Source organism: Rattus norvegicus, chromosome 1 (genome assembly GCF_036323735.1).
Source record: "Rattus norvegicus strain BN/NHsdMcwi chromosome 1, GRCr8, whole genome shotgun sequence".
Classification (NCBI taxonomy): Eukaryota; Metazoa; Chordata; class Mammalia; order Rodentia; family Muridae; genus Rattus; species Rattus norvegicus.
In genome coordinates, this window is record NC_086019.1 from 106,708,862 (window position 1) to 106,736,737 (window position 27,876).

Here is a 27,876-nt window from a genome sequence, read left to right on the forward strand (position 1 = left end):
TAAAGTGAGTAAGTAAAATAAAATAATTATGATAAATTAAAAAAAACAAGGTGCAAAATGAAGACTACGATACTTAGTTGTGTGTGTGTGTGTGTGTGTGTGTGTGTGTGTGTGAGAGAGAGAGAGAGAGAGAGAGAGAGAAAGACAGACAGACAGACAGACAGAGACAGAGAGAGAGAGACAGAGAGAGGGAGGGAGGGAGGGAGAGAGAGAATCATTTCCCAATGGGTATTTAAGATATTGTTTACCTGTGGAGGGAAGTTTTATGTATTAATTTAAAAAGATTTGTTTTTATTTTACGTGTGTGAGTGCTTTGCCTGCACACATATAAAAGTAAGTTACTCTGTGTGTGCCTGATGTCTTTGGAGGCCAGATGAGGACACTGGAGTCCCTGCAACTGGAGTAAGATACTTTGTAGGTGCAGGGAACAGAACCCAGGTCCCATGCAAGGGGCCATCCTCCACAGACACTCTTTTATAGGTGGGGGTTGCTGAAGATTAGCATCAGTGAGAAAAGAAAGGAGGAACTGGACATGGGGCAGGTGCCAAAACTGGGGAACAGAAAGATGCTTTTAGAATTTGGTGTGAGAACAGCAGTTTCCAAAATGTGGATTCCCAGTCAAGGCCCTAACCAAGAAAACCAGAAGCACTTCCTTCTGTAGAGATAGCAGAAATAAAGACTCAGAACGAAGGACGCTTTTACTCCATTTGGTTGCATACCTAAAAGTGTTCTGAAAAGTAAAGTCTAGTGGCAGGGCACACCATCATCTCAGCACTTGGGAATTCAAGGTCATCCTCAGTGCGAATTTGCAGCTAACCTAAAATTCATGAGACCCCATCTCAAAACCACTAAAACAAGCAATGCCCCACCACAAAAAGAAATACAAACAAACAAATCAAAGATTTATGCTGGGTGGCAGAAGAACATGCCTTTAATCCCATCACTCAAGCCAGGGCTACACAGAGAAACCCTGTCTTGAAAAAACCAAAACCAACCAACCAAACAAATAAAATTAAAAGGATTTATTTGTTTGTACATATGGGTGTTGTTTGTGTGTATGTCTGCACACCAGAAGAGGGCGTCGGATCCAGGGAACTACAGACGTAGACAGTTGTGAGCCACCACGTAGGTGCTGGTATCAAAAGTCTCTGCGAGGGGGGCAATTGCTCCTAATGGCTGAGCCATCTTTCCAACCCAAACAGAGACTATTTTAAAACTACTACGACCATCTGGCCATGGTGGTGCATGCTTTTAACCCCAGCACTCAGGAAGCTGGCAGAAGCAGTAGGTCTTTGAGTTTGAGGCCAACCTGGTTTACATAGTGAGTTCCAGGCCAGCCAAAGATACTTAGTGAAACCCTGTCTCAAAAAACAACCATTCTCCTTTTTTCTCTCTTCTCTCTCTCTTCCCTATTCTTGTCTCCGTCATCCTCAATAAACCTCTTCCACGTGGAAAAAACAAAACAAAACAAAACAACCAATCAACCAGCCAACCAGCCAACCAGCCAGCCAGCCAGCAAGCCAGCCAAGCACGCACGCACGCACGCACGCACGCACGCACGCACGCACGCACGCATGTAACTAGCCAACCAGCAACCAGTCAGTCAGCAAAAACAAGACTAAGGGGTAGAGCACATCTCTAATGCCAACAATCAGGAACCGGAGGCTAGTGGATCTCTGTGGGTTCCAGGCCAGATTGCCAGGAACACATAGTGAAACACTATCTTGAAAACAAACAAACAACCCTCAAACAGCAACCATGCATAAGTCTGAAAAACTCTGAACTTTCCAGGGTAACGATTTTAGTATTTTAAAAAAGAACATCAAATCTAAAACATTTCCCTACATCTTTTTGTTTCCTCGATGGGCTGACCCACTGAACTCAGGCTTTAATCAGCTGCAGGATATTTCACCTGCCTGTTTTCCGTAGCTAATGCAGCACTTCTAAAGGAGAAGCCCTTGGACTGGGGGCAGACAGTGGGATTCAATCAAGATCAACGAGAAGCCGGGCAGTAAGTCGCCTCCAAGATGGCCTTCAAAATGGTTCCTGCTTCCGGAGCAGAAGCGCGTGTGCACCACATTGTTTGGAATGTGCGGCCAGAAGCACAGGGGACTGTCACTTCTGGGACAAGGTATAAGTGACTGTGGCTTTGGTCTTTTGTCCTTTGTTCTGGGGAACTTTACTCCACTGTGCTGTGTGGGGACTGTGGAGAAGCTCCTGGAAGAATAGATGCTTCTGCCCACTTAGTAACGGAAGCTTGCCATCCATCATGTGAGCGAGCTTGGAAACCAGGTCTCTACCCCAGCTTGGCCCTGGCATGGCTTCGGATCCCCAGCCGACTGACTGACCGCCTACAACAACCTCACCTGACCCTAGGCCAGCACCACCTCGGCCAAGCCACTTCTGGTTTTGGTCCTCAGAAACAAGATAGTAAATGCCTATCTTTGAGTTGCTAAATTCAAGAGTAATAGATGATAAACACGGAAATAACGAATGAAGCACCATGCGTCGAAAGCTTCCTAAATAATCACACTCTCCCAGATGTTCAATACGCATTATCTCGTGCAAGTTTCACAATATATTCTTACGTGAAAGAAAACAATTATTGTTATTATTATTTTCTGTAGAAAGATGTGAAATCATGCCATTCCACATACAAAGTGTAGAAGAATGTACCCAAAGTGTAGATGAGCATATTATAAACCAGTTTTATTTTTATTTTTTATTTATTTATTTATTTTTTGGTTCTTTTTTTCGGAGCTGGGGACCGAACCCAGGGCCTTGCGCTTCCTAGGCAAGCGCTCTACCACTGAGCTAAATCCCCAACCCCTCCAGTTTTATTTTTTAATGTGACCCAGACTGGTCTCTGATTTGTTACGTAGCTGTTGATGTTCTGCCTTCATTTATTCCCCGAGTGCTGGGATTATAGGCGTGTACCACTCCACTCGGCTGAAAGGACCACTTTATGCCTTTTTTTAAAAAATTCAAATGTACTGAGTTATTGAACTCCTTGACCATTTGCCACAGCATTTTCCACTTAAATTTTGGAAGCTTCCTGTCAGAAATGACATTTAAAATTTAGCCATAATTAGGCCCAGGCAGCCTCGCCGACAGTTGGCACTGCAGCGATCTCTTTTTATTTTATTTTATTTTTTAAAACGTGTTGTTTACTAGTTTGTGGTGATAAAATCATGCCTCCAGCACAAACGAGAAAGGAGGAAGAAGAAAGGTTGTCTGAGTTTAAGGGCCTTGGATGCTCCCACACTGGTTTTTTAACTTGCTGAACCAGCATCCTTGTTCAGGCCTCTGGGGGATCCTCTGGGCCTCTGAATTCCTGGTCCTCTGTATTTCTTGGCTTCCGGGTCTCTAGACTTGCTTTTGAGCCCCTGGAGTTCTTTTGGGGCCGGGGCCATTGCTGCAGCTTTTGGCTTTCTGAACTTTTTGAGAGCTCATGCACGGTTGCCATGTTGGCGTGAGGTGGAGCTGGTTGCTAGCCCAGAAGCTACCTGATACAGCAGTGGTGACCCGAAGAACAACGAACTGTGGGCGAGAGGCAGAAGCTTGTGTTCACGGAACTGATTAAGTACGCCCTACTGTTAGAGCAAAGGGCTGCAGGTTTGTGGAGAAGAAATCAGGGATCAATTACCCCTCGGGAAGGAGCTTTATCATAAGAAAGATCTTCCAGACATGGTGTGTGTGTGTGTGTGGGGGGGGCATGGTTGGGTCTGGAGGTGAGAAAACACTAGGAGGGACCATGTCTCCTATCAGAGGAAGCATGGTAGGTCTTTAAAGGGAGAGAATCTTTCATTAGGAGAGACAGCTGCCACATTCAGCACGCTGGGGTTCCTGAAGATGAGAGTTTGCAGAAAAGTCCCTGTAAAGGGGGGTGCTCATGCCTTTGCAGAGAGTGGTGGGAATGCAGAAAGACATGTGATTGAGTCTGGCTTAGCCTACGTGACCAGGACTGCAAACTTATCTTGTAGTTATGGGGGAGCAGGTGGTTGTAGTTACCCCTGCCCTGCATCTGAGTGCTCTCACTTTTAAAGCAAGGGCGGGTCAGCTATAGGGGACACGGACTAATTTCTGGGAAAGAGAGAAAGGCAGTTAGACCAGAGTTAGACCTGCAAGTCGATCAGCGCTTTTGCAGTGATCTCCTAAGATCCTTGGATTCCACAGATTCATTATGGCTCATGACCATAGCAAAGTTGCAGTTATGAAATAGCAATGAGAATAATTTTATGGCTGGGGATCACCACCATGGTATTAAAGGGTCACAGCCTCAGGCTGAGAACCACTGAGTCAGAGGGTCGGATGGAATGCAGACTCTTCCCAGCTGTACTCATCACCCATGCAGGTCTGGGAGGCAGCCGGGAGAACATCTGGGTTCTTAGAACCTTCTAGATCTGACAGCAAACCTTGACTCTTCCAATCATTTGCTGAACGACCTTGGTCTCATAACTTTGCCTCTCAGTACTTCAGCTTTTTATTTTAATTAATTCAATCATGTGTGTGTCAAAACATTACCGAGAACTTTCTAGGCATTGGGATTACCTCCCCTTGGAGTGAGTCTTGAGATGGAATCTCACAGTGTAAGGTCAGCCTGGACTTGACATGGCTGATCTTTCAGCATTAGCCTCAGCAGTGCTGGGATTATAGGTGTGTGCATCATACCTGGCTCAGGGTATGGGGATTCTGTGCTGAGTAAGACAAAGTTCCTTATATCTGAGAGCTTTTGGGTATGGAGGTTATTCTGGAAAACCAAACCAAAGCACTAACATAATGAAACAATGCCATTTAGGAATAATACTGGGCACCAGGCTCTATGTTAAATGTGATGCACAGGTGCCCCCTACACCCCCCGAAATCCCCAATCCTTTTTCTTCCTCTGACACAGGGTCTCCCTATGTAGCTCTAGTTGTCTGTCTTGGAGCTCACTATGTAGACCAGGCTGGTCTTGAACCCAAAGAGATCCCCTGCTTCTGCCTCCTGAGTTTGGGATTAAAGGCCTGTGCCTGGCTTGCTGTTTTTTTGTTTCATTTTTGTTTTTTGTTTTCCAGACAGGGTTTCTCTGTATATCAATGGCTATTCTAGCACTTGCTCTGTAAACCAGGGTGGTCTCAAACTCTCAGAGATCCACCTGCCTCTGCATCCTGAGTGCTGGGATTAACGGGTGTGTGCCACTATGCTCGGCTTCCTACCACCTGCCTCCAATCGTGGCAGCTGGTCTTTCTGCGCAGCCCAGGCTGACCTTGAACCTGACCTTTCCTCCTGTTTCAACCTTCAAAGGCCGCAATTATAGGCACGGGCCACCATCTGCTCTTCTCAACTATTTTGGAGCCCATAGAAAGCAGACAATAAAATGATATAATTAATTTAGCCCAGCATTACCGCTGGAGGTAACACCCCCCAAAAGGACAAGATGACATAAATAGCACGAGATATCAGAGGAGTGAAGGCAGCTGCCATGGTGCTGTCCTGAACAAGTGAAATCACTTGTAAGGCAACTTAAGGAAGTCAGAGTTAGTTACCATAAACCTTTGCTGATAGACATAGTTTGTGACCCTCAGCAAACAGCTCAGCTTTCTGTAACAAACATTTTCCCACCAGATCCGTGCGAACTCAATGTGTAGCTGAGAGTGACCCTGGACTTCTTGATTCTTCTGCTTCCAGACCCCCAGTGCTGGATTACAGATGTGTGCCACAGAGCCAGAGTTATGTGGTGCTCGAGATCAAACACAGGGCTTTATTTACGTATGCGAAGGACGTGCCCCACCAATCCAGCTACATCCCTACGCCAAACAAACAGAAACATTTTATTACTTTTAAAATTAATTAATCTTGGGAGACACTGGCTTCCCCCACCCCTTGCATGTTCATGTGTATGTACATGTATGTGCATGTGGAAGCGGAAGTCAGCCTGGGTGTCATGCCTCAGGAGCTGTCCGTCCTTTCTTTCTTTAAAGTATTTGTATATTTTTGTATATATGGATAAGTGTTTTCCATGAGTAGTGTGTGCATATGAACTGTGTGTGTGTGTGTGTGTGTGTGTGTGTGTGTGTGTGCCTGTTGCTAGTGAAGCCTAGAAGATGGTTTTGGATACCTTAAAACAGGAGTTATGGCCAATTGTGAGTGCTGGGAGCCAAACCATGGTCTTCTACAAGAGCAGCAAGTGCTCTTAACTGCCGAGTTATCTTCCTAGGCTTTTTGAGAAAGTGAGCCCTGGAGCTCAATGGTTAGGGCAGGATGGTTGGTCAGTGAGCCCCAGGGATGCACTGTCTCTGCCTGCCCAGTGCTGAGTTTATTTTTTTGTTTTGTTTTGTTTTTTTTCTTTTCTATTTTTCGGAGCTGGGGACCGAACCCAGGGCCTTGCGCTTGCTAGGCAAGTGCTCTACCACTGAGCTAAATCCCCAACCCCTGAGTTTGTTATTCTAAGCCAGAATGCCTGGCATTTTACATGGGTTCCGAGATGGCACGTGGCTCCTCCTGCTTACCCAGCAAGTGCTTGCTTTACCAATCAACCCTCAGGCCCGAACACCCCAGTGGGAGTAATTTCTTATAGAATACTTATGAACTCTTGAGCAGAGCTACACAAGAGGCTGAGGCAGTAGAACCCCAGGTTTGAGGCCTGCTTGGGTCATCGTAGGGAGTTCAAGGCAACTTGGGGAGATCCTGTCTCAAAGCAAATGTAGATAAGGACTGGAACCGTAGTCGAGTGTGGCTGAACTCGGATGGAACTTGCAGGTCCCTGGATGACCCCAGTACTACACAGGAAAATCATGATCCCAAGACAGTCAACGTTCGATGACCTTAGAACTGTTTTGGAGATGTAAGCCCAGCTGTCATGGTAGGTTCTGGGGAGGGCCTCTGCCCTGGCCTTGTATTCTCTCACAGCGGAGAGGAGAAACTCTAATCTTTTCTTCTAAGGTGCTGAGCTCATCCTGGGGATCCAATGACCATCATGACTGGATTTGAACCATATTATCTTCCAAAGGCCTTATCTCCAAATACTATCCCAATTGGAGGTGTGTGTGTGGGGGGCGTGTTAGAGACTCCACATAAGAATTTTGAGGAGACATAAATATTCAATCCATAACAGAAACTAACATGACAGCTTATAGAGTAAACATAGACATTACTTTTTCAAGACAGGGTTTCTCTGTGTGGCCCTGGCTGTCCTGCTCTGTAGACCTGACTGACCTCAAAGTCAAAGAAATCTGCCTGACTCTGCTTCTTGACTGCTGGGACTAAAGGCGTGAACCACTATCCTGTTGACTTAAAAGATTTTAAGATTCTATCTATCTATCTATCTATCTATCTATCTATCTATCTATCTATCTATCTATCTATAATGTGTGTGTGTGAGTGTGTGTGTGTGTATGCGTGTGTGTGTGTGTGTGTGTGTGTGTGTGTATGTGTATGCACGTGTGCACGTGCATACATGTGAGTGCTTTTGGGTATGTGCATGTAAGCGTAGTACTTGCAGAGGCCCAAAAAGGTGTCTCATTCCTTGGAATAGAAGTTACAGGTAATGAGAGCAGCCCAACATGGGTGCTGGGAATGACCTTGGGTCCCCTCAGAGGGCAGTGTGTGCTTTTAACTATTGAGTCATCTCTCCAGTCTCAACCTAAACTAGCTTGGTAGGAACTAACCTATACATATTCTTAATTCTTTTACTTATTTGTTCAGGATGCACTGGGACTTTGTTGTTTTCTGTTTTACAGATCCTTATTAAACGAGGAACCAAGGCTTGTGACCTCTAGGGACAGATACAGTTTCTGCAAAGGGCCGATTAAAGAATTGTTTGGCATTCTGACTCTGTTTCCTCATTTGCGACTGAGGGTAAGTCTTCTAGCTGGCTTCTGTAAGACTGTAGTTCTCCATCTGTGAAGTGAAGTAGTACTAGTCCCCGTGTCATAAAAATATTGGGAAGACTCAAGGGAAAATGTAAGCTGGCCGACGTGTAACAAACACCATGAACTATTTGCTTCAGGAAGTAAAGCTTGCAGAAAATTAATTGAAAGGAGAATGTAATTTTTACCTTTTGAAACTTAAAAAAAATGATTCATTTATCTTTATCATACGAGCATCGCTGTTTTGCCTGCATGCATATCAGTGTGAGGGAACTGGAGTTACAGACAGTTGTGAACTGCCACATGAGTGCTGGGACTTGAACCCAGATCCTCTGGAAGAGTAGCTGGTGCCCTTAACCATTGAGCCATCCCTCCAGTACCAGATTGTGATTTTAAATGCTTAATGGGGCTTGTGAGAGTGCTCAGCTGTTCAGAGCATGCACTGCTTTAACAGGGGGCCTAAGTTCTGGTTTCCAGAACTTAAACTGGTGACTCATAACTTCCAGTTGCTACTTCTAGCACCAGGGGATCTGATGCCCTCCTCTGGCCTCTAAGGGCAGGTGTATGAACGTGGGTACTCATACATACACACATATAAATTTAAGAATATTTTAAAATTATGCTTCAGCTTTCAGACAGCCATTAGTCAGATGGATTAGTTTCTTCAAAAGCATAAACTATTTTTTGCAGAGCGATTTGGCAGTTTATCTGAATGATAATTTATAGCTTGCAAATATGATTCCCTAGTCATCTTACTTCCAAAGATTTATCCTAAGAAAATAAAAAGAAACCAAAACAAACAAATAAAACCATGCATAGTGGCACATGTTGTGATTCCAGTGCTAAGAAGAATGAGGCAGGTGGATGGCAAATTTGTGAGGTCAGCCTGGGAAGAGAGACAGAGAGAGAGAGAGAGGTAGAGAGAGAGAGAGAGAGAGAGAGAGGAAGCGGGAGAGAGAAAGAACACTAAAGACAAGGTCTGGTGTATGTGGTCTTTATTGGTGCCTTTTTAGAATAGAAAAGCAATTTGAGGGGCTAGGGATTTAGCTCAGTGGTAGAGCGCTTACCTAGGAAGCACAAGGCCCTGGGTTCGGTCCCCAGCTCCGAAAAAAAAGAACCAAAAAAAAAAAAAAAAAAAAAAAAAGAAAAGAAAAGAAAAGCAATTTGCATATTCCCAAATATGGGTAGATTAAATAAGCTATCATAAATTTACATTTTAAAGCCTGATACTCGTATAAAACCGTTGGAAGAAATATGTAAATCACCCCAGCTGTGGTTTTCACTGGACTGTGGGATTATAGGAAGTTCCTATTATAGTATTTATGCTTTTCTCTATTTTCCAAAGTTTTCATGATAAATATGTTACATTCACAATCTGAATTACTAACACCAGAGAGAAAACTGTTTCCAGTAAGCTGTTAAAGAGGATCTCACAGAGATAACACTAGTGTAGTGGAATGATATCCCTTCTAATCTTCTTAGTCCTTTAAAATTTTATTAACATATTCTAATTATACCTGACAATGGATTTTATTATGACATTTTCATACATGACTTTAGTACATTTTTTATTTTATTTTATTTTATTTTTTTACTTATTCACTTTACATTCTGCTTACTACCCTCCTCCTGGCCACTCCCACAGTCCTTCCTCTGTCCCTTCTCCCCTTCTCCTTTGAGCAGGTATCCCCCCCCCACCCTCTGTATTCTCCCGTGTTGGTACTTCAAGTCTCTCCCACTGAGGCCAGACAAGGCAGTCCAGCTAGAAGCACACATCCCACGTACAGGCAACAGCTTTTGGGATAGCACCATTTCAGCTGTTTGGGATTCACGTGAAGGCTAAGCTGCACATCTGTTACATTTAAGCTGGGAGGCCTAGGCCCAGCCTGTGTTTGCTCTTTGGTTGGTGGTTTAGATTCTGAGAGCCCCAAGGGTCCAGGTTAGTTGACTCTGTAGGTCTTCCTGTGGAGTTCCTATCCCCTTCAGGGTCTCAACCTTACCCCAACTCTTCCCCGAGAGTCCCCATGCTCCACCCACTGTTTGGTTGTGGGTGTCTGCATCTGTCTGATACAGTACATTTTAAACATATTTTCCCCATATCACCCTTTCTAGTCTCCTTCTCACTCCCACTAACTCCCTTCCCGTCTCCAGCTCATCCTTCTATTTTTATGTCTTTTATTCTTGTTTGGAGAACCAATGTGTTTGATTAGTGTATCTCATGGGATCATAGGCAGTTCACCAGTTCCTGAACACAGCATGGTTTCCTTCCTTAACTACCATAGATCCACAGGAAGGGGTGAAGCCTTGTGAGACCCTCACTGCTCAGTGATGAAAAGTTGGTGATCCCAGTCTTACACGGGTTGTCACAGTTGCTTAGAGTCCAAGAGCACAAAGGCCACACCATCCCTGAAAGAGGGAGGGAGACAATATTCTGTAATATTCTGCCCCTTACATCTGTCTCTCCACTCCCCTTTCCTCGATATTTAAAATGCCGTGGAGGGGGTGAAATAAACGTCCCATGTAAGGCTGAACATCCAGTGTTACTTAGCTCATTGACCTGTTACTCTCTGCAGTAACCCTGCTGGCTGGAAAGGAGGCTGCACTAAAGCCAGCAGCGGCGCAAACCATGGGAATAAGAACACATATTTAGAAGACAGTTTGGGGGCTGGAGAGATGGCTCAGTGGTTAAGGGCACTGACTGCTCTTACAGAGGTCCTGAGTTCAATTCCCAGCAACCACATGGTGGCTCACAGCCATCTGTCATGGGATCTGATGCCCTCTTCTGGTGTATCTGAAGACAGCTACAGTGTACTCATATATGTTAAATAAATAATATTTAAAAAAAGAAGACAGTTTGACCCTCAGTGAATACAAGAACTGATTTTATTTTACTTGTTTACTTTTTGAGACAGGGTCTCACTCTGTAGCCCTAGTTGGCCTAGAGTTCACTATGTAGACCAGGCTGGCCTAGAATTCACAGAAATCCTTTTGCCTTTGCCTCCTGAATGCTGGACTCCCCCCTCCCTGACCAAGACAGGATCTCACTATGAACCCCTGGCTGACCTGGCACCACCACACCTGACGATTTCAGGTTTTTTTTTTTTTTGAGGTAAGGTCTTGCTAAGTGGTAGTGGTGCATCCCAGCACTTGAGAAGAAGAGGCAGGCAGATATCTGTGAGTTCGAGGGCAGCCTGGTCTACAGAGCTAGTTCCAGGACAACCAGGGCTACACAAAGAGACCTTGTCTCAAAAAAATCAGACACACACACACACACACACAATACACACAACACACACACACACACACACACACAGAGACAGAGAGACAGAGAGACAGAGAGGCGGGGGAGAAATGATGGTGACTTTGAGCCCATGATCCTCCTGCCTCTACTTCAAGTGTACAGATATGAGCCGTCTTTCCTTGGATTCAGAGCTGGTTAGTAAGAGAAGTCTCACCAATCAATAGAGGTCTTTCATCATCCTAGAACACATCCCTAGTTGTTCATATAAGCCAGGGTCTTGTTTCTAGAGATGGCTAACTTGGATCTCATTCACTAGCCTGCTACATGGTTCCTTTTTCAGACACAGGGATGCCAAAATGTTCCAATGTCCTTGTTTTAACCATTGTGGCTTGTTGGATCAAAGCCTTTGAATTCGAAACAAGTTAAGTATCAATTTTTAAGGATTAAATCTTTTGTGAGAGATAGAACAAGAAACACTTGTCTTCATCTGAATCCCATGGATGTATTTTTCACCCCCCAAATTTCGGATTTCAATTCAGAGACCCATCTTTCTGAATAACTGACAACGTTGATGGGACTGGGAGCATATGTGGAGCTCACCTTGCACCCCTGATCATGCCCTGTACTTGAGCACAGATAGCGCTCTCTCTCTCTCTCTCTCTCTCTCTCTCTCTCTCTCTCTCTCTCTCACACACACACACACACACACACACACAGCAGCCAGTTCCTTTCTGTTTTTCCATCCTATGTCAACTTGGATCCATGTTCCTCTTTCCCCCTCAGGGAGACTCAGCTTTCCATCCATGGGATGAAGGCTCCTCTGAGCCCCTTTATAATAATGGGGGTCCTTTCAGAGTGGTGCTGACATTTTTCTGGAGAGCCAACAGTCTGATTGCTCAGAATGGTCTTCATCCCCAAGGTAGATGCAGCAAAGTGCTTTTTAATTTACATTAGTGCTTCAGCTTAGTGTGTGTGTGTGTGTGTGTGTGTAAGAGATAAGAGACACAGACACAGACGCAGACGCAGACACAGACACAGACACAGACACAGACACAGACACAGAGAGAGATGCAGAGGGCTAAAGGCCAGAGAGGGCTTAGAGTTAGAGGAGGTTGTGAGCCACCTGGCTAGGAACTGACCTCGGGTCCTCTGGAAGAGCAGCAAGTGCTTGAAGCACTAATGTCTCCAGCAAACTTTTATTTTATTTTTCCTAAAGACGGGGTTTGGCAAGGCCAGCTTAATGTATGAAACAAGTTCCAGGACAGCCAAAGCTACACAGAGAAATTCTGTCTCAAAAAACAAAAACCAAACCAAGACAAAACAAAATAGACAGGGTCTTACTATTGTAGTTGTGCCTGGCCTGGAACTCTCGATGTAGACCAGCTTGGTCTCAAACTCACAGTGATCTGTCTCCTTTACCTTTGAGTGCAGGGATTAAAGGTATGAGCCAAGAAGCCCAGAGAGGGGGAAAAAGTTTTTTAAAAATTAATTTTACGGGGTTGGGGATTTGGCTCAGTGGCAGAGCGCTTGCCTAGGAAGCGCAAGGCCCTGGGTTCGGTCCCCAGCTCCGAAAAAAAGAACCAAAAAAAAAATTAATTTTACAATTAATTTGGAGATCTTCACCACAGTGAAGCCTGAGGACCAAGGGACCTTAAACATTGAAAACAAAAAGTTATAAATTTGTGAAGTAATGACAGGACACGCAGATATTTAGCTTGAGCAGTAGATTCCGTGGGAATTTCCAGTAAGTAAGGGATAAGAGGGTGTTAAAGCTGGTGGGAAAATATGAGTAATTTCAAAGCAATTTGCTTATTCAGTCTCACTGAGGCCCCAGTTGCTGGTCTCTGATGACCAAAGGCATTCTCCATCTTGGAATGATAGGGACTTTCCTCTCAAAAGAGTCTTTATGGCTTGCCCCATGTAGGGAAAGACAGGCAAACGGCCCTGCATCTGTAGTTTCTAATTGGTTTCAGCTGGAAACAGTCAAGATGCCCTTTTGGCACTTTTGGAGATGCCACATCTTTATCTCCATGTCCTGGCTAGTTTTACATCAACTTGATGCAAGCTAGAGTCATCTGAAAGGAGGGAATCTAAATCGGGAAAAAGCCTCCATAAGACCTGGCTGTAGGGCATTTTCTTAATTAGTGTCGATGGGGGAGAGTCCAGCCCGTTGTGGGTGGTGCCATGCCTAGACTGAGTTCTGTAAGAAAGCAGGCTGAGCAAGCGACGAGGAGCAAGCCAGTACGCAGCGCCCCTCCATGGCCTCTGCGTCAGCTCCTGCCTCCAGGTTCCTGCCCTGTTTGGGTTCCTGTCCCGACTTTCTTAGTGATGTGGGGGTATAAACTGAACAAACCCTTTCCTCTCCAAACAACTTTTGGTCACAGTGTTTCATTACAGCAATGAGAATCGCGGCTCCCTCAGGGGAAGGAAACCCTCTGGAGTTGATCCCTTACCAACCTACTGACGTTCCTCCAGATGGATCTTCTCCAGTAACGGCTTCTTAGTTGTTCTTTGCCTGCCTTGTGTCCTGTACCATCCCGCGGACTTCACTCCAGGTTGAAGCTCTGTGTTGGAGTAGATCTGTTGCAATCCAATCCTCAAACCCACAGACCTGATCCTGTTTCAGTCCCCACCAGTTCCCCTGGTACCCGGGATGCAGACGTAGCTCGCCACTCTGCCCCTCACACCGGTAACTCAGCACACGTCTACAGCGGAGCCTGGTAAGCCTCATGCTTTAAAGTCAGACATTCTTTACCCGAGGAAACTTTTCCTCATCTCTAACCTCTGCAAGCGTCTTTTCCCCCTAAGCATTTTTGTTAATGATTTGAAAATTTCATGTAATGTATTGTGATCATGGTCACTGCCACTTCTTTTTCTAACTCCTCCCAGATCCACCCCTACATCCTCAACTTCATTCCCGCCCCCCACCTTTAAATAACCCACTGACTCCAATTTGTGCCCCCTGAGTGTGGGGCCATCCACTGGAGCCACATGCTAAAAGACTGACTCATTCCCACTCCAAGCCATTGATTGACCATAGTTCCCCAGTCAGGGGTAGAGGCTCACGAACCCCTTCCTTATCCATGCTAGAGTATTGATTGGCTTGTTCTTATGTGGGTCTTGCCCAGGCAATCGAAGCCCCTGGGAGCCCACCTTACCTTTTCCTTTCTTTCTTTCTTTCTTTCTTTCTTTCTTTCTTTCTTTCTTTCTTTCTTTCTTTCTCTCTCTCTCTCTCTCTCTCTCTCTGTCTCTCTCTGTTTTACTTTAAATTTTTTTATTAGATATATTTCTTTACTTACATTTCAAATGTTATTCCCCTTCCTGGTTTCCTGTCCATAAGCCCCCATCCCCTCCCCTCCCACTCCCCCATACAGGTATTCTCCCCATACATCCCCTTTACTGCCCCCCCATATTTCCCTGCACTGGGGGTCCAACCTTGGCAGGACCAAGGGCTTCCCCTTCCTCTGGTGTCCCAACAAGGCTATTCTCTGCTACATATGCAGTTGGAGCCCTGGGTCAGTTCATGTATAGTCTTTCGGTAGTGGTTTAGTCCCTGGAAGCTCTGGTTGGTTGGCATTGTTGTTTTTATAGGGTTGCAAGCTCCTTCAACTCTTTCAATCCTTCCTCTAATTCCCCCCAAGGGGGTCCTGTTCTCAGTTCTGTGGTTGGCTGCTAGCATTGACCTCTGTATTGGACATGCTCTGGATGTGTCTCTCAGGAGAGATCTATATCCGGTCCCTTTCAGCATGCATTTTTTTAGCTTCATCAATCTTATCTAGTTTTGGTGGCTGTATATATATATGGGCCACATGTGGTGTAGGCTCTGAAAGGCCATTCCTTCAGTCACTGCTCTAAACTTTGCTTCCATATCCCCTCCTATGGATTTTTTTTCCCTTTTTTAAGAAGGAGTGGGAACATCTGCATTTTGGTCATCCGTCTTCTTGAGCTTCCTGTGGTCTGTGGATTGCATCTTGGGTAATTCGAGCTTTTTGAGACCACCTTTTCTTTTGCTTGCAACTATATAAAACTATAGATTTATGTCTGCTGTCCTTAAATGATATATTTTTATTTACATTTCAAATGTTATTCCCTTTCCCCAGTTTCCCAGCCATAAGTCCCCTATCCCATCCCTCTCCCCTTCTTCTATAAGGGTGTTTCCCCTCCCCAACCATCCCCACCTTCCTGCCCCACCCCATGTTCCCCTACACTGGGTGGGAGGGTCCAGCTTTGGCAGGACCAAGGGCTTCTCCTCCTATTGGTGCCCAACAAGGCCATCCTCTGCTACATATGCTGTTGGAGCCATGGGTCTGTCCATGATACATCTTCTTGAAGGCTACTTTTTGTGTGTGTGTGTGGGGGGCAACCATTTAATCAGTGCTCACTGTGTATCAGGCTCTGTATGAGGCAAGAGTTTCCTTCAAAGCTCATGCCCTTTGTCCAGCTGCTGGTTCGGGCTTGCTAGCTGAATGACTCAATGAGTTATTTAGTCCAAAGTACCTCAAGCTGCACATGCATGTGAGTAACTCGAGGGAACTTGTTACAAGGCAGATGTCACAGATCCACCCTGAAGCTCTTGAATCAGAGGCTTGTGGGTAAAGTGTGGGCACCCATGTGTTTTATGAGCTTCCTACTGCTTCTGATGTGCCCCACGTTGTCACTGTTGAGAAGTTCTGCCCATTCTTCAGAAGCTCATCCTTGCAGCATTCCAGGCAGACAGAATCTCACCCTGAATTTCAGCTCCCTTAAAAGAAGGAAACCATGAATTATAACACACTATGTCCCAGGATTCTCTTATTTCAAAGCCTTAGGTATGGCTCTTATTAAATTCCTATAAGAACTGTGCAAGGAAACCATTTGTCTCCCTTTTTCAAGAGACCCTGAGGCCAGAGATAGTTGCTTGTCCAGGAGGAATTGCTGGTGCTGGAACCAGGAACTTCTGGCCTCTGATACTGTCCCTCTGACACTGAGCTGCCTCCCCGCACCTGCCATACCCAATGTGTGTCCAGTTTCCCACTATCCTCAGTGCCTGGCATACGGATGCTGGTCTTGGTGGGTTTTTGACGGTCCTAGGAAAAATCGTAAAAGACATGATAAATGCTACTCTCCTCATTGCCTTGCCTCAGGAAATTGAGAGCATCAAGCACTCTCTGCTGATGGCCAGGCAAAAGGATGCTGAATCAGTTGACACCACCAAGAGCAAGGGTAGTGTGAATTTCAAAGTTCTGTGCACCTGACACCTTCGTGTTCTGGTCTCCACAGACAAGGAGAAGGTAAAGACTCTGTAGCAGTCTCTTTGGCAGGGAATGGGCAGATATGAAGCAGTCCTCTTTATTTGGACCGTATTAAAAGTCCTGAAAATTCAAAAGAAAAAGATGGAGGAGAGGAGGAGGGAGGATTCAACACAGTCTTTCAAAATAAGCTTCATTGTAAAGCTTAAAAAAAAAAAAGATTGAATTTTCAGTTGTGTAGGATAGAGATTGGAGGAAGCAGGGCTGAAGCCCTTCCTTAATTGACTGCAGCCCTCTACTTCCAGGGATTTTTGTCAGAATTCCAGCTCTTCCTCCTTTGGAGTTTGAACCCCATTGTAACACAGGAGCCTGACATACTTTCAAAGCCTGTGGTCCTCCGGACGGGAGACAGGAAGTTGGGCTGGAATAGGAAAGGGTTTGGAGAGGGCTGGGGTAATATAAATAACTTTCCTGACCTTTGGACAATGTCCTCCTCCCTTCTCTCCCACCCTCCAGCCTTGCTGTCACTGGCTTCATTTCTGGTCTGAGAGCAATCTCCTTAAAGGCACAGGCCAACCTTCTCTGTTCCCGTCCACTTTCTGTCCCGGATGGACTGGGGGCTTCATGGGAGCTCTGTTGATTTGGTATCTGTATCTCAAGATGCAGCCTGGCCTGGTGTACGTGGCCAGCGAGTGCCATTTAGGTAGCCAACTGAAGAAGGAGCAGTTACATCGGAATGGGGACAGCTAGAGAAGTGGTTTGTACAGAAGAGTATCTGTTCTTCCCTTACTCATTCAGAGCCCCAGGGCTCAATGACTGGAGTCTCATGGTGTTTCCCCCCCAAGGCTGTTTCCTTCTTCAGCTCCTGAGGCTCTTCATCCTCCTAGTTTTCCATCCCAGAGGAAGAAACAACCCCACGGTGAGCCCCAGATGCTCTAGGATCCAATGGGGTGTGTGATATTGGTGGGCCTGGAAAGACAGCAACACGGGACGGGGCAGGACAGTGAGGGGGTGAAGGGTGCTGCTGAGATGGCTCAGGGGGTAGAGTCGATTGCTGCCAAGCCTGGCCTGAGTGCAGTGCCCGGGACTCACATGATGGCAGCAGAGAGGAAGAGAGGAAAGAGCTGACTTCTTGAATTTGTTCTCTAACCTCTTCATGTGTGTTATGGTATACATGTAGACACACACACACACACACACACACACACACACACACACACACACAAATAAATGTTTAAAAAAAACCCCCAGATTTCAGAGAACCTAGAATACTGGAAGTTTAGGTGCTTGCTGTCATCTAACCCCGCTGAAAAATCGTTCCTGGGGCATCCCTGCTACTGAAGATTCCCAGGAGACCCTTGGGTTGAGAGATTTTTAGTTATGAAAGTCCACATGGACCTTAAGCCCAAATGACGTCCTTGCCAATAAACCAAAGAGAGCCAGGACCTCTGACCGCTAGATGTGGTACACGTATGACAAGCTTGCTGTCAAGTCACCCCTGCCAGGTTGGGATTATCTAGAAAAAGAAACTTATAGAGGCTAAACAATTTGCCAAGGGCACACAGAACATGAGGAGCCTGAACTTAAACCAGGATATGCCCAGCCCCAAGATCAGAGTCTAATCATAGAGCCCAGAACATCTTTATGAGACCCATTTTTAATTCCACATGCTATCTCGTCAAAATTCTCACCATCTTCTAAGCTTCTGCCGCATCACAAAGGAGTACACCCACCCTTCGTCGCCTGTTCTGGAAGGAGGTAGCCAAATCACAAACCCCATGTTATCTCTGGGGTACATATCGTTTATCTGTGCCTGTCTTTTCCCCTGTGAGTGCACTTGTGTCTGAGCTTACCAGCCACATCTTCAGTGTCTTTACCTGTGGTTGTCTCTGTCAATGTTTCCCTTTGTCTGCCATTCCCTTAGTGTCATTGTCCCTCAGAGGTTGGCTCAGTCAGTCCTTCTTTTCTGCTCTGTCAAGACCCTCCACTGGTAAAGTCACATCTATACAGCTGTCAGTATTGCTATTACCGACGGGCTTCATCTTAGTCAGAAGCCCAAGAAAGAATCGACTGTGACTGGAAAGTCCGGACCTTGGTCTTTATTTCTGGCCTGAGCTCTGGATTGGTATCGAGTGCATTCCAGCTGAATGTCACGCATTCACCTCTCTTAAAAAAAACAAAAAAAAAAAAAAAACAAAAAAAACCAAAACTTCATCCTGATGGTACAGGCCTTCAATCCCAGCACTGGGAAGTGTGTCTTTGTGAGCCAACCTAGTCTATACAGCGAGTTTCTGGACAGCTTGGGCTACATAATGAGGCACTGCCTCAAAAACAACCAACCAACCTCAACAACCTTATCAACCTACTCTCACACTTCAGCTGACTTTGTTGCACTTCTAGTATTTCTTCTCCAGATCTTCCGATTAAACGGGAGTATAACAGCGGCGAAGATTCTGAAAGCTGGTTAGATGTGCTCGGTGAAGTCAGGACCGAGAGAGAAGAACCAAGCAGAGACGTTAAGAACAGAAGACAATCGGCATCTACTGGGCCAAGCCTAATTTCCTTCCTAGACCCTTCAAGATCCTTCCTGACCTAACTCCTCTTAGTCCTTTTCCACTTTCTTAATATCGACTCTCTAGCTCGCACAATCAGCCTCTTCCTCCCAGTGCCCAGTGCCCCGGTTTTTCTCTGATTCAGCGTGTCACTTGTTTTGTACACAGTTGACTCCATTGCTGACTTATTCTTCTAGATTTAGCCCCACCCCCTCCTACTGTGACATGTGCAATGAACCACTCTGATGTCTATTATGTCACATTTGACATACCTTCACCTCAATTATTATTATCGTTTCTTTTTTCTTTCTTTCTTTTTTTTTTTTTTCGGAGCTGGGGACCGAACCCAGGGCCTTGCGCTTCCTAGGTAAGCGCTCTACTACTGAGCTAAATCCCCAGCCCCCGTTTCTTTTTTCTTGAGGCTGTGTTGACTGTACTGGTCTTGACTTTGTAGGTTCAAGGCAGCCTCCCACATGAGTTGCCTGAACATCTGGGACTACAGGTTTCTGACACCACACCTAGCTTCATATGGCAATTACTTCAATTGCCACACCACCTGCCTGTTTACTTCTCTGTCTGTGAACTCCATGAGCTCAGAGGCTGATCTTAATCAATATTTATAACTCCAGTATCTAAGATGATAGCCCGTCCATATATATACATTTATTGGTCAAACCAATCGGCGAATGGGCTCACCTTCTGTCAGATGGGCGGGCACAAAGAAGACGACAGGGTTGTGTGAGAAGGACCAGATGACAAGTCATTTTGGTCACAGAAAAGAAGAAACACCAATTTTCGTTAGGTCCTACTCTACTCGCCCTGCTACCTGGAATAGAGAATCAAGAAAGCCCAGAACAACCTTCCCAAACCGCCGAAGAAGAGATTTAAAAATTGAATCGAAATATATTAACCATGTGAATACAATTAGGATGAGTTCTTCTTTGGAGGGAAAGTGCAATCTTTTCAGTGTCTGTGTCAGACGGGGCCCAGCAGCATTCAACTGAGGAGACTCAATTACCACCTGTACAGATGTGGGCAGATTAACCAAACCGTTACTAATATCTGGTTTCCTTTCCCTCTTGGAGTTATGGAGTCCACAATAAAATGGAATGCTCACTGAGCAGTGGGGATTTTTATTCTTGGCCAAGAATAGAAATGAAAGATAACTGCAAAGTAACTTCTCTAATGGCGTCAGGAAGGTCTAGCCATCTGTGAAAGAAACAAGGGAGGGATAGGCAAATGAAGGACAGAAAGAGTCCCTATCTTTTCTGGGAATGAATAGAAATTTTCCGGGAATTTGGATGCCCCTATTTTTGTTCTGTTTATGGTTCTTCCCGGTCACCTGTCACAGTGCTGAGAAGTGTCACTTAGCACGCGATCATAGGACTTTAACCTGACCGGTTAGTTAGCTACCTGAAGAGGAACTTCTGGCCACTGGGCATCCTGTCTTCAAAGATAAGGTTAGGGCAGGGCAGAAATTCAGTTAGTTCAAGCAGGCAGAGTAAGACGAGGATTGGGTAACAAAATCAGCCATCGGTCCAGAGACACACTACCAAAGGCCCGAGGTTTTAGGGAGAGAGCCTGGAGTTTGCCAGGAGGAGCATAGTTTCTAGAAATGCCGGATTCTCAGCCTGGTCAAGTAGGCTTTGTTCATGTTTTCCTCCTGCCCTGGCAGCCTCTCAGCCGAATTCAGCTAGCAGTGGGAGTCCTGGGAAGTCCTGGGTACTTAAGAAGGACCAGGGGTATATCCGGACTGGGTATGGTGGACACACATTCAATTTCAACAGTTGGGAAGCAGAGGCAGCTGATCTCTGTTGAGTTTAACGCCAGCCTAATTTACATAGAGTTCCACGTTACCCAGAGCCATACAGTGAGACTCTGTCTCAAAACAAATCAACCAACCACTCCGAATGAGCAAGAGGACAGTCCTAGAAGCAGCACGGAAGAGAGACTCTATGTTTTTTGTGGGCCACCTCTTTATGTAAATACTTTGCCTACTGGTAGTAAGATCCTGTGAATAACATTTCTAGACCTTATATCTTTTGTATATTTAGGTATTTGTATATGAAGCTTATGACAGTAGGTGAATTAAGTAGAGTTAAGGTAGGACAATGACCTTTTTTTCTTTCCCCTTTCTTTCTTCTGTGTAACAGAACCCCGGCTGTTTTGGACTCACTTTGTAGACCAGGGTGGCCTCAGACTCACAGAGACCCACCTGCCTCTGCTCCCTGGGCACTGGGATTAGAGGTGTGCGCCACTATGCCCAACAACATGTTTTTTTTTTTTTTTTTTGTTTTTGTTTTTTTTGTTTTTTGTCCGGAGCTGAGGACCGAACCCAGGGCCTTGTGCTTGCTAGGCAAGCGCTCTACCACTGAGCTAAATCCTCAACCCCCAACAACATGTTTTTAAAAAAGACTTCTCCAGTAATTTTGGCTGGCCCCGGTTTTTGAGAACAACTAATAAAGTTGTGGTTTTTGTGAGCCAACCTAGTCTATACAGTGAGTTTCTGGACAGCTTGGGCTACATAATGGAGCGATGGCTCTGTGGATAAAAGCACATACGGCTCCTGCAGAGGACCAGAGTTCTGTTCTCAGCAGAGCTGCCATGACACATCTAGGGAGTTCTGACAACTCTGACCTCAACCACACTCATTCTCCCCGCCAGTTAGAGAAATCTTAAAAGTTCACATTCTCATCTTTATAATAAGGCAAACTAGGGTCCAGAGAAACAAAAATGCCTGGCTTGACTACTCCCTTAGGTGAAGGGGAGGGTTTATAAATGTATGATTTTATAACCCGTTTATGGGAAACTGAGGCCCTGTAGATGGAGTAGCAAATGCCCAATTACACCACCGGTAAGTCCAAGGCAAGGAGGAGCCAAGTCCATATTGCTCTCAGTTCAATGTCTCAGTTCAATGTTCTTTCCGAGCAACACATTTGGTAATAGTGTATATGACAAAGCCTTGGGGACAGCCATTCTCATTTCTCCCTCGGATAATGTAGGTGAGAAGCTCCTAACTAGGAAAAAAACCCCCAACAGCAACAACAAAAAATCCCTCATGAATATGCCTAGAGATTAGGCATGTGACTCCCCTCCCTCAAACTTTGACCCTCACCTTTTTGGGATGCGATTTGGAATTTTAGGTTGTCAATACTGTCACTAGGAAAAGGGCTGTCCCTCTCTGAGGGGAAGTTAGGTTGGTAGTTTAGGGACCAGGATGTCTGGGGAAGGCCTGGAGGAAAATGAAGAGAACGACCCCAGGAAGGGCTCACTGGAGAGAGTTCAGTGTGTGTCTCTCCCTGGCCAGCACGAGGCTGGGGTCCAGCTCTTTGCCTTCCCAACAGCTGACACCACAGACCACATTCCTGCCCTTTCGGATGTATTTGGAAACCTGCATTTCCATGAAGACTGCTAGGATAGACTTGTACTTCCCTTTCTTGTACCTTTCCCTTTCTTTATCCTACACTACTTGTCTGGATTGAGCAGAGAGCCTTAGAGGTCACCCATGCATTTTACAGTTGAGGAAATCTAGGTGAGAGAGGCAGAGGCCATGGAAGCAGCAAACACAGCTGCATTGCAGTCCATTTGACTCCTTGCCAGTCCATCCACTTCTGAACACACACTTCTAGACATGCTCCAACCTATAAGTATTATAACTATTACACTGCATTTCTGGCCGTCAGTTTACATTCCTTTGAGTCCTCTGGTCACTGTTGTTGCAGCTGTGAGGGGTGTGTGATCAAGGCAACATAGTGCCTGTAATTTATTTACTCGTTGCTGTTATGGGGTCCACATATAGGCTGCTGCTTGTTTTCTTCCTTGGCTTTTGTGGTATGGTGAGGGATGACGGTCAACCCACAGCTCCCTTTCTGTAGCTTTATTTGTTCAGTGCACAAGTGTCCACGCTTGCTTAGTGCTACTACGAGTCTATATAGTACATCGTGTGCCTGGATACTTATCTCTTACCAGGCTGAAGGTTGAGAGTCTGTTCACCCTCTCGTGTCCATTGGGAGGTGTGACTACACTGTCAAAGCCTTATCGTAAAGGAATTGCATCCGCCTAGATAGTACGTTCAAAGGTTGACGAGAATCTGCCTTTCTTTTTATCAGGACAAGATGCATCTCCTGTACTCCCAGGGCAGCGTTGTGGTCGTCTCTTAGTCAAGTTAACTCCTCAACCTTTGGGGTCGCAGTCACGTTCCGGGATGCCCTGGCACGCCTCCCTAAGAGGCGTGGCCTTTCAGCCACGCCCACGCTCAGAGGGTGGGAGGGCCTCCTTTTCAGCCCAGAAACAGAGGGAGCCCGGTCGGCGCCGCCAACCGGGCTCCGCCCACACGAGGCTCCGGCCCGCTCATTGGCTGGGTTTGTGGTGACGTCGTCGGGTTCACAGACAGTACTCCAAGCGCCCGGCGCGCGGGAGGTATTGTGCTTCACCCCAGCTTTGTTCAGTCGTCTGCTCACCTAGCTCTGGGTGCGTCCTGGCGGTGCAACCCGGAGCGGGTGCCAGCAGCAGCAGCCGCCGCCGCCATGGTGTCTCCGGTCACTGTGGTGAGTGCGCGAGCGCGGGAGCCCGCGGCCAAGCCCCCCCCGGGCCTGGGACAAGGCAGCGGCAAGCCGGGCAACCGAGGGGGGCGGAGGAAGCTGCTGTCCGCTCCGGGGAAGCGGCAGCTGTCACGGTCCTTCGCTCCTCACTCTCGTAGCGCCCCTCCTCCGCGCGCCCCCCTGTCTGCCCGCGGGAGGGAGGAAAACATTGTGCACGTGACTCGGAAGCGTGACTCTGTTGATCCATGTGTGTCTGGAGCGGGTCTACGGGTCTTGGCCTGGGACTGGATGCTGCAGGCCGTAGGGTTTTGCGTGGTGGGCCCTCAGAGAAGCATTCGAGAGGGCGCGGGAAGGGAGGGGGTCAGGGGGACAGACCTCCTGGGAATCTTGCTCCAAGTTGGTTTCATCTTCAGGAGGTGACACCTCTGTCTTAGGAACGCTGTTCAGGCGACAGGTGAAGGTGGACCTCTCTCTATTGACTTGACCTCCTTTTCAGACTTTCTCAACTCACACCTTTGAATTGTCTCTTCACACTTCTAAGGCTGACTTCTCTGTCATGATTTCACCACCTACTGCCAGCTTCTAGGAAATAATGGCCTGGGGAGTAGTGGGAGAGGGGAGCAAAGCTGATGTTTCTGAGAGCTGACAGGTAGAGCTGGGCATCCCCTCAGGTTTTCTCCCTTTGGCCATGCCCTCACCCTGACTGTCCCCTGATAAGGGAGTTTCCATGGGAAGGGAGTGTCAACTGTGCTCCCATCTCTAACCTCTGAAAAAACAAGAACAGGCTTGTACCCTGGACCCACTATCTGTCTCTTCCCTACCCTTCCCTAGTTGCATCAGGTACCTGGTAGCCTGGGAATCTAAGTGTCTCCTCAGTGTCCTGTGTGGAACAGCTTGCTTACACAGCCCAAGCACTTTCGTTGGAGTGTGAACCTATAGGGAACCCCAACTGCTCCAGTTCATGCTCAGTAACCCCGAACCCAGGGGAAGGATCTTCAGGAGACCACAGAACATCTGCAGAGTCTCCTCCCCCAGCTCAGAGTGTGCCTGCAGTGGCCTTGAGTAAAACCTTTCTTTAGCTTCCCTCCCCCTAATCCAGCTGAGACCCAGTCAGCTGGCCAACTTCCCCCTCTCAGTTCCCCATCTCCTCCCAGCCTGTCTGCTGGCTCCAGATCAGAAGCCCTCCCCACCCCCTTCCCGTCTCTGGTGCCTCAAGTTGCTCTTGTTCTCTGGGAAAGAAATGGCCAACACCCCCTTTTCCTAGCCCTGGAAATCTTTGGTGTTTCAAGCACTGGTTATTCCTCCCAACACAGATCTATTTCCCTTCCCAGCATCCCTAGCACCTCTCTTTGTCCTTGATGCCACCTTTAGTCTAACACAGGTAGAGTGGAAGGTCAGGGGCAGACTGGGCAGGACAGAAAGCCTGTGGGGTGGGCGTACTGTCACTTCTACATTCCTGGCACTCACCTGGTGTTGCCAGGGCTCTAAGTCTGGCTCTACAGCTTGGATCATGAGTTGGTCAGTTAGTGCATTTCTGTGGTTTCCCTCTGACCTTACTCCAGTTCCACACAGTTGGGAGCTCAGGCTGACGGGGAGAGAGGTGGTAAGGGCTGCCTGTAGGAGGGGAGGGGGGGGGGGAAAGCCAGAAGGGAACATCGCTAGGCTGCAGAAGGGAATATCCTAATAGTTATTGTTGGTTCACTGTTGGCCAAGTTCCAGGACCTAGAGTGGACCAGGGTGACCGGACAGTGGAGCCCTTGCCTGTCCCGGTAAATTGAGCTTCAGGGTGATAATGTCTTTCACATCCTGCTGGCTGCTTGGAGCCAGCCAGGCTAGGTTTCTCTGTCAGAACTCTTTGTTCTCAGTGGTGTAGGGCTGGGGTATGCACTGTAGCCTTGGGGAAAGGTGTAGGGTTTTAGATCCCACCATGAGCTTTTGTGCCCCAACCTCTGAATATTGTCCTTGTTCTCTCTCCTCCAGGTGAAGAGCGAGGGGCCCAAGCTGGTGCCCTTCTTTAAGGCTACCTGTGTGTATTTCGTGCTCTGGCTGCCCTCCTCCAGCCCATCCTGGTTCAGCGCCCTTATCAAGTGCCTGCCCATCTTCTGCCTCTGGCTTTTTCTTCTGGCCCATGGCTTTCGATTCCTGCTGGCCCACCCCAGTGCCTCCCTCATCTTTGCGGGACTCGTCTTCTCCGCTGTGGGCGATGCCTTCCTCATCTGGCAGGACTCCGGATACTTTGAACATGGTCAGCAGTTAGAGGAGTTGCCTGGGAGGGTACCCGGGGTTGCAGGAAAGAGGGTCCTGGGGTGGAGGGAGGGACGGGGCTTCAGAAGAGGGAACAGGGGGTGGGAGAGTTTCTGAGGCTGGGCTCTTTGGTCTTCTGTTAAAGTAGGACCAGTTCTTTAAGGGAGAGTATGAGCCGGTGAGTTTAAAACTATAGCTCTGGGCTGGAGAGATGGCTCAGTGGTTAAGAGCACCGACTGCTCTTCCTGAGGTCCTGAGTTTAAATCCCAGCAACCACATGGTGGCTCACAACCATCTGTAATGAGATCTGATGCCCTCTTCTGGTGTATCTGAAGGCAGCTACAGTGTACTCATACAATAAAATAAAATCTTAAAAAAAAAAAATTTATAAAACTATAGCTCTTCTCACCCCTTCTTAGTCATGGGGACAAAGCTGCTGGGCATCCCCAGCCCCCTTCTCTCGAACACTTGTTAGCCATGAAAGCCTTCCTTTAGCGTTTTTTTTTTTTTTTGTTTTGTTTTTTTTTTTTTTGTTTTCCGGAGCTGGGGACCGAACCCAGGGCCTTGCGCTTCCTAGGCAAGCGCTCTACCACTGAGCTAAATCCTCAGCCCGTCCTTTAGCGTTCTTTATACTCTCTGACTTGCAGGTCTCCTGATGTTTGCTGTGGCACACATACTCTATGCCTTGGCCTTTGGCATGCGGCCGCTGGCTCTTCGGACAGGCCTGGTGATCGGAGTGCTGTCAGGCCTGTGCTATGCCCTCCTCTACCCGAGGCTGTCAGGTGCTTTCACCTACCTAGTGGGGGTCTACGTGACCCTTATCAGCTTCATGGGCTGGAGGGCTATGGCAGGGCTGCGGCTGGGTGGGGCAGCCTGGCGGTGGACAGAGCTGGCAGCCGGTGTCGGCGCTCTGCTTTTCATCCTCTCCGACCTGACCATCGCCCTCAACAAGTTCTGCTTCCCCGTGCCCTACTCCCGAGCCCTCATCATGTCCACTTATTATGCTGCTCAGATGTTCATCGCCCTGTCGGCCGTCGAGAGCCGGGAGCCGGTGGAAGACTACAGGCTGAGCAAGGCCGCCTGAGGGGACTCGGGTCTGCTCAGCTTTCTCCTGCGGCTGGGGCCCAGATTTTGGGAGTGTGCAGGCCCTGGATCAGCAGGCAGCTTCTGGGAAAGGTGGCAGGCTTGAAGGGGGAGGGAGGGTAGGCTGAAGGAGCTCCTGGGAAAGCTGGTAGTCCAGGATGACCCAGAGAGCTCAAAGATGCAGCCTCATATCCCTCACCTGATCAGAGGTAGACATCCCCTCACCCCATCAGGACTAGCAAAGCCCTCCTGGAAGGTGATGGTGCTTTTTGACCCCTCTGTTTTTTCTAGATGCAAGAGTGTGGCTATCTCTTATGTCCAGGACCAATGGCAATGTCAGGCCCCTCCATTCCCACCTTTTCTCCTCCAATATGACCCACGGACAAGCAGGCTTGAAAAGCTCTTTCCCCAGGCTCCCCAACTGGGAAGACTGGTTGAAGGTGGAGTCTTGTCTTCTGTGTCCAGCCTTGTGGCTTGAAGTCTTTTAAGTGGTGAATGGGTGTCCATGAGAAGTAGTAGAGGGCACTTTGTTGGACTGGAAGCTTGAGGGTACCATGGTTTCAGATGGGTCATTTTTCTCTCACCCTCGTTCCATCACCCTCAGCCTCTGTCCCCAGGGCTAGGGTGGACCATGCCAAAGGAAGGGGCCAGTCTCCAGCTATATGACTTTGTCCTGCTGTCTGCAAAAGACTTAAAGTGGCAGGCCTCAGAGAGCTCCTGAGGGGTGCTTAACCTGGCTGGGAGCTGGGGCCCTCCCCTAGCCCACCAACAATGCTTTCTTCCTGCTCTGGGAGTGAGTTCTAAATGACACTTTAGGGTCTTAAGACCCGAGGCACAGTCAATGCAAGCGGAGTAAGGATGGGGTAACTCCATCCTCTACTGCCCATGTGAAAAAAATAAAATTAAATTAAAACCCAAGGTCTGTTGGTTTCCTAACTTGTCTGCCTGTGTGGCACGTGCCTGTCCCAGACAGGGGGTGGAGGCATGGTGCCAGGAGCCCTGGTTGTCCTCACAGCCTGGGTCAGAGTCATCTTGGCTCAGGCATCTTGGCACTAGGCTGGCTCTCTGGCTGTGCTGATACTTGTACTTGTTTCAGTGGGTCTCACTTCCCTAGTGGTGTGTGTGTGTGTGTGTGTG

General features: G+C 47.3%; 1 protein-coding gene and 1 long non-coding RNA gene across 4 annotated transcripts in view; both read left to right on the forward strand.

Annotated features, from left to right (window-relative positions):
• LOC134483110 (uncharacterized) overlaps positions 1 to 23,151 on the forward strand; it is a 46,261-nt gene extending 23,110 nt beyond the window's left edge. The window contains exons 2-3 of one of the 3 annotated variants that reach the window (XR_010060047.1): positions 7,722 to 7,839; positions 13,489 to 23,151. This is a non-coding gene — a long non-coding RNA (uncharacterized LOC134483110). Of the gene's footprint in view, positions 1 to 219; positions 2,132 to 7,721 lie in introns of those variants that run through there. The other 2 variants (XR_010060045.1, XR_010060046.1) reach the window with 2 other exon arrangements.
• A 155-nt stretch (positions 23,152 to 23,306) lies between these two features.
• Tmem86a (transmembrane protein 86A) lies at positions 23,307 to 27,657 on the forward strand. Its single transcript, NM_001135016.1, has 3 exons — positions 23,307 to 23,418; positions 25,393 to 25,657; positions 26,304 to 27,657. Exons 1-3 carry the CDS (start codon positions 23,398 to 23,400, stop codon positions 26,738 to 26,740), a joined length of 723 nt encoding a protein of 240 aa, NP_001128488.1. The 5' UTR covers positions 23,307 to 23,397; the 3' UTR covers positions 26,741 to 27,657.
• The last annotated feature ends 219 nt before the right edge of the window (positions 27,658 to 27,876 follow it).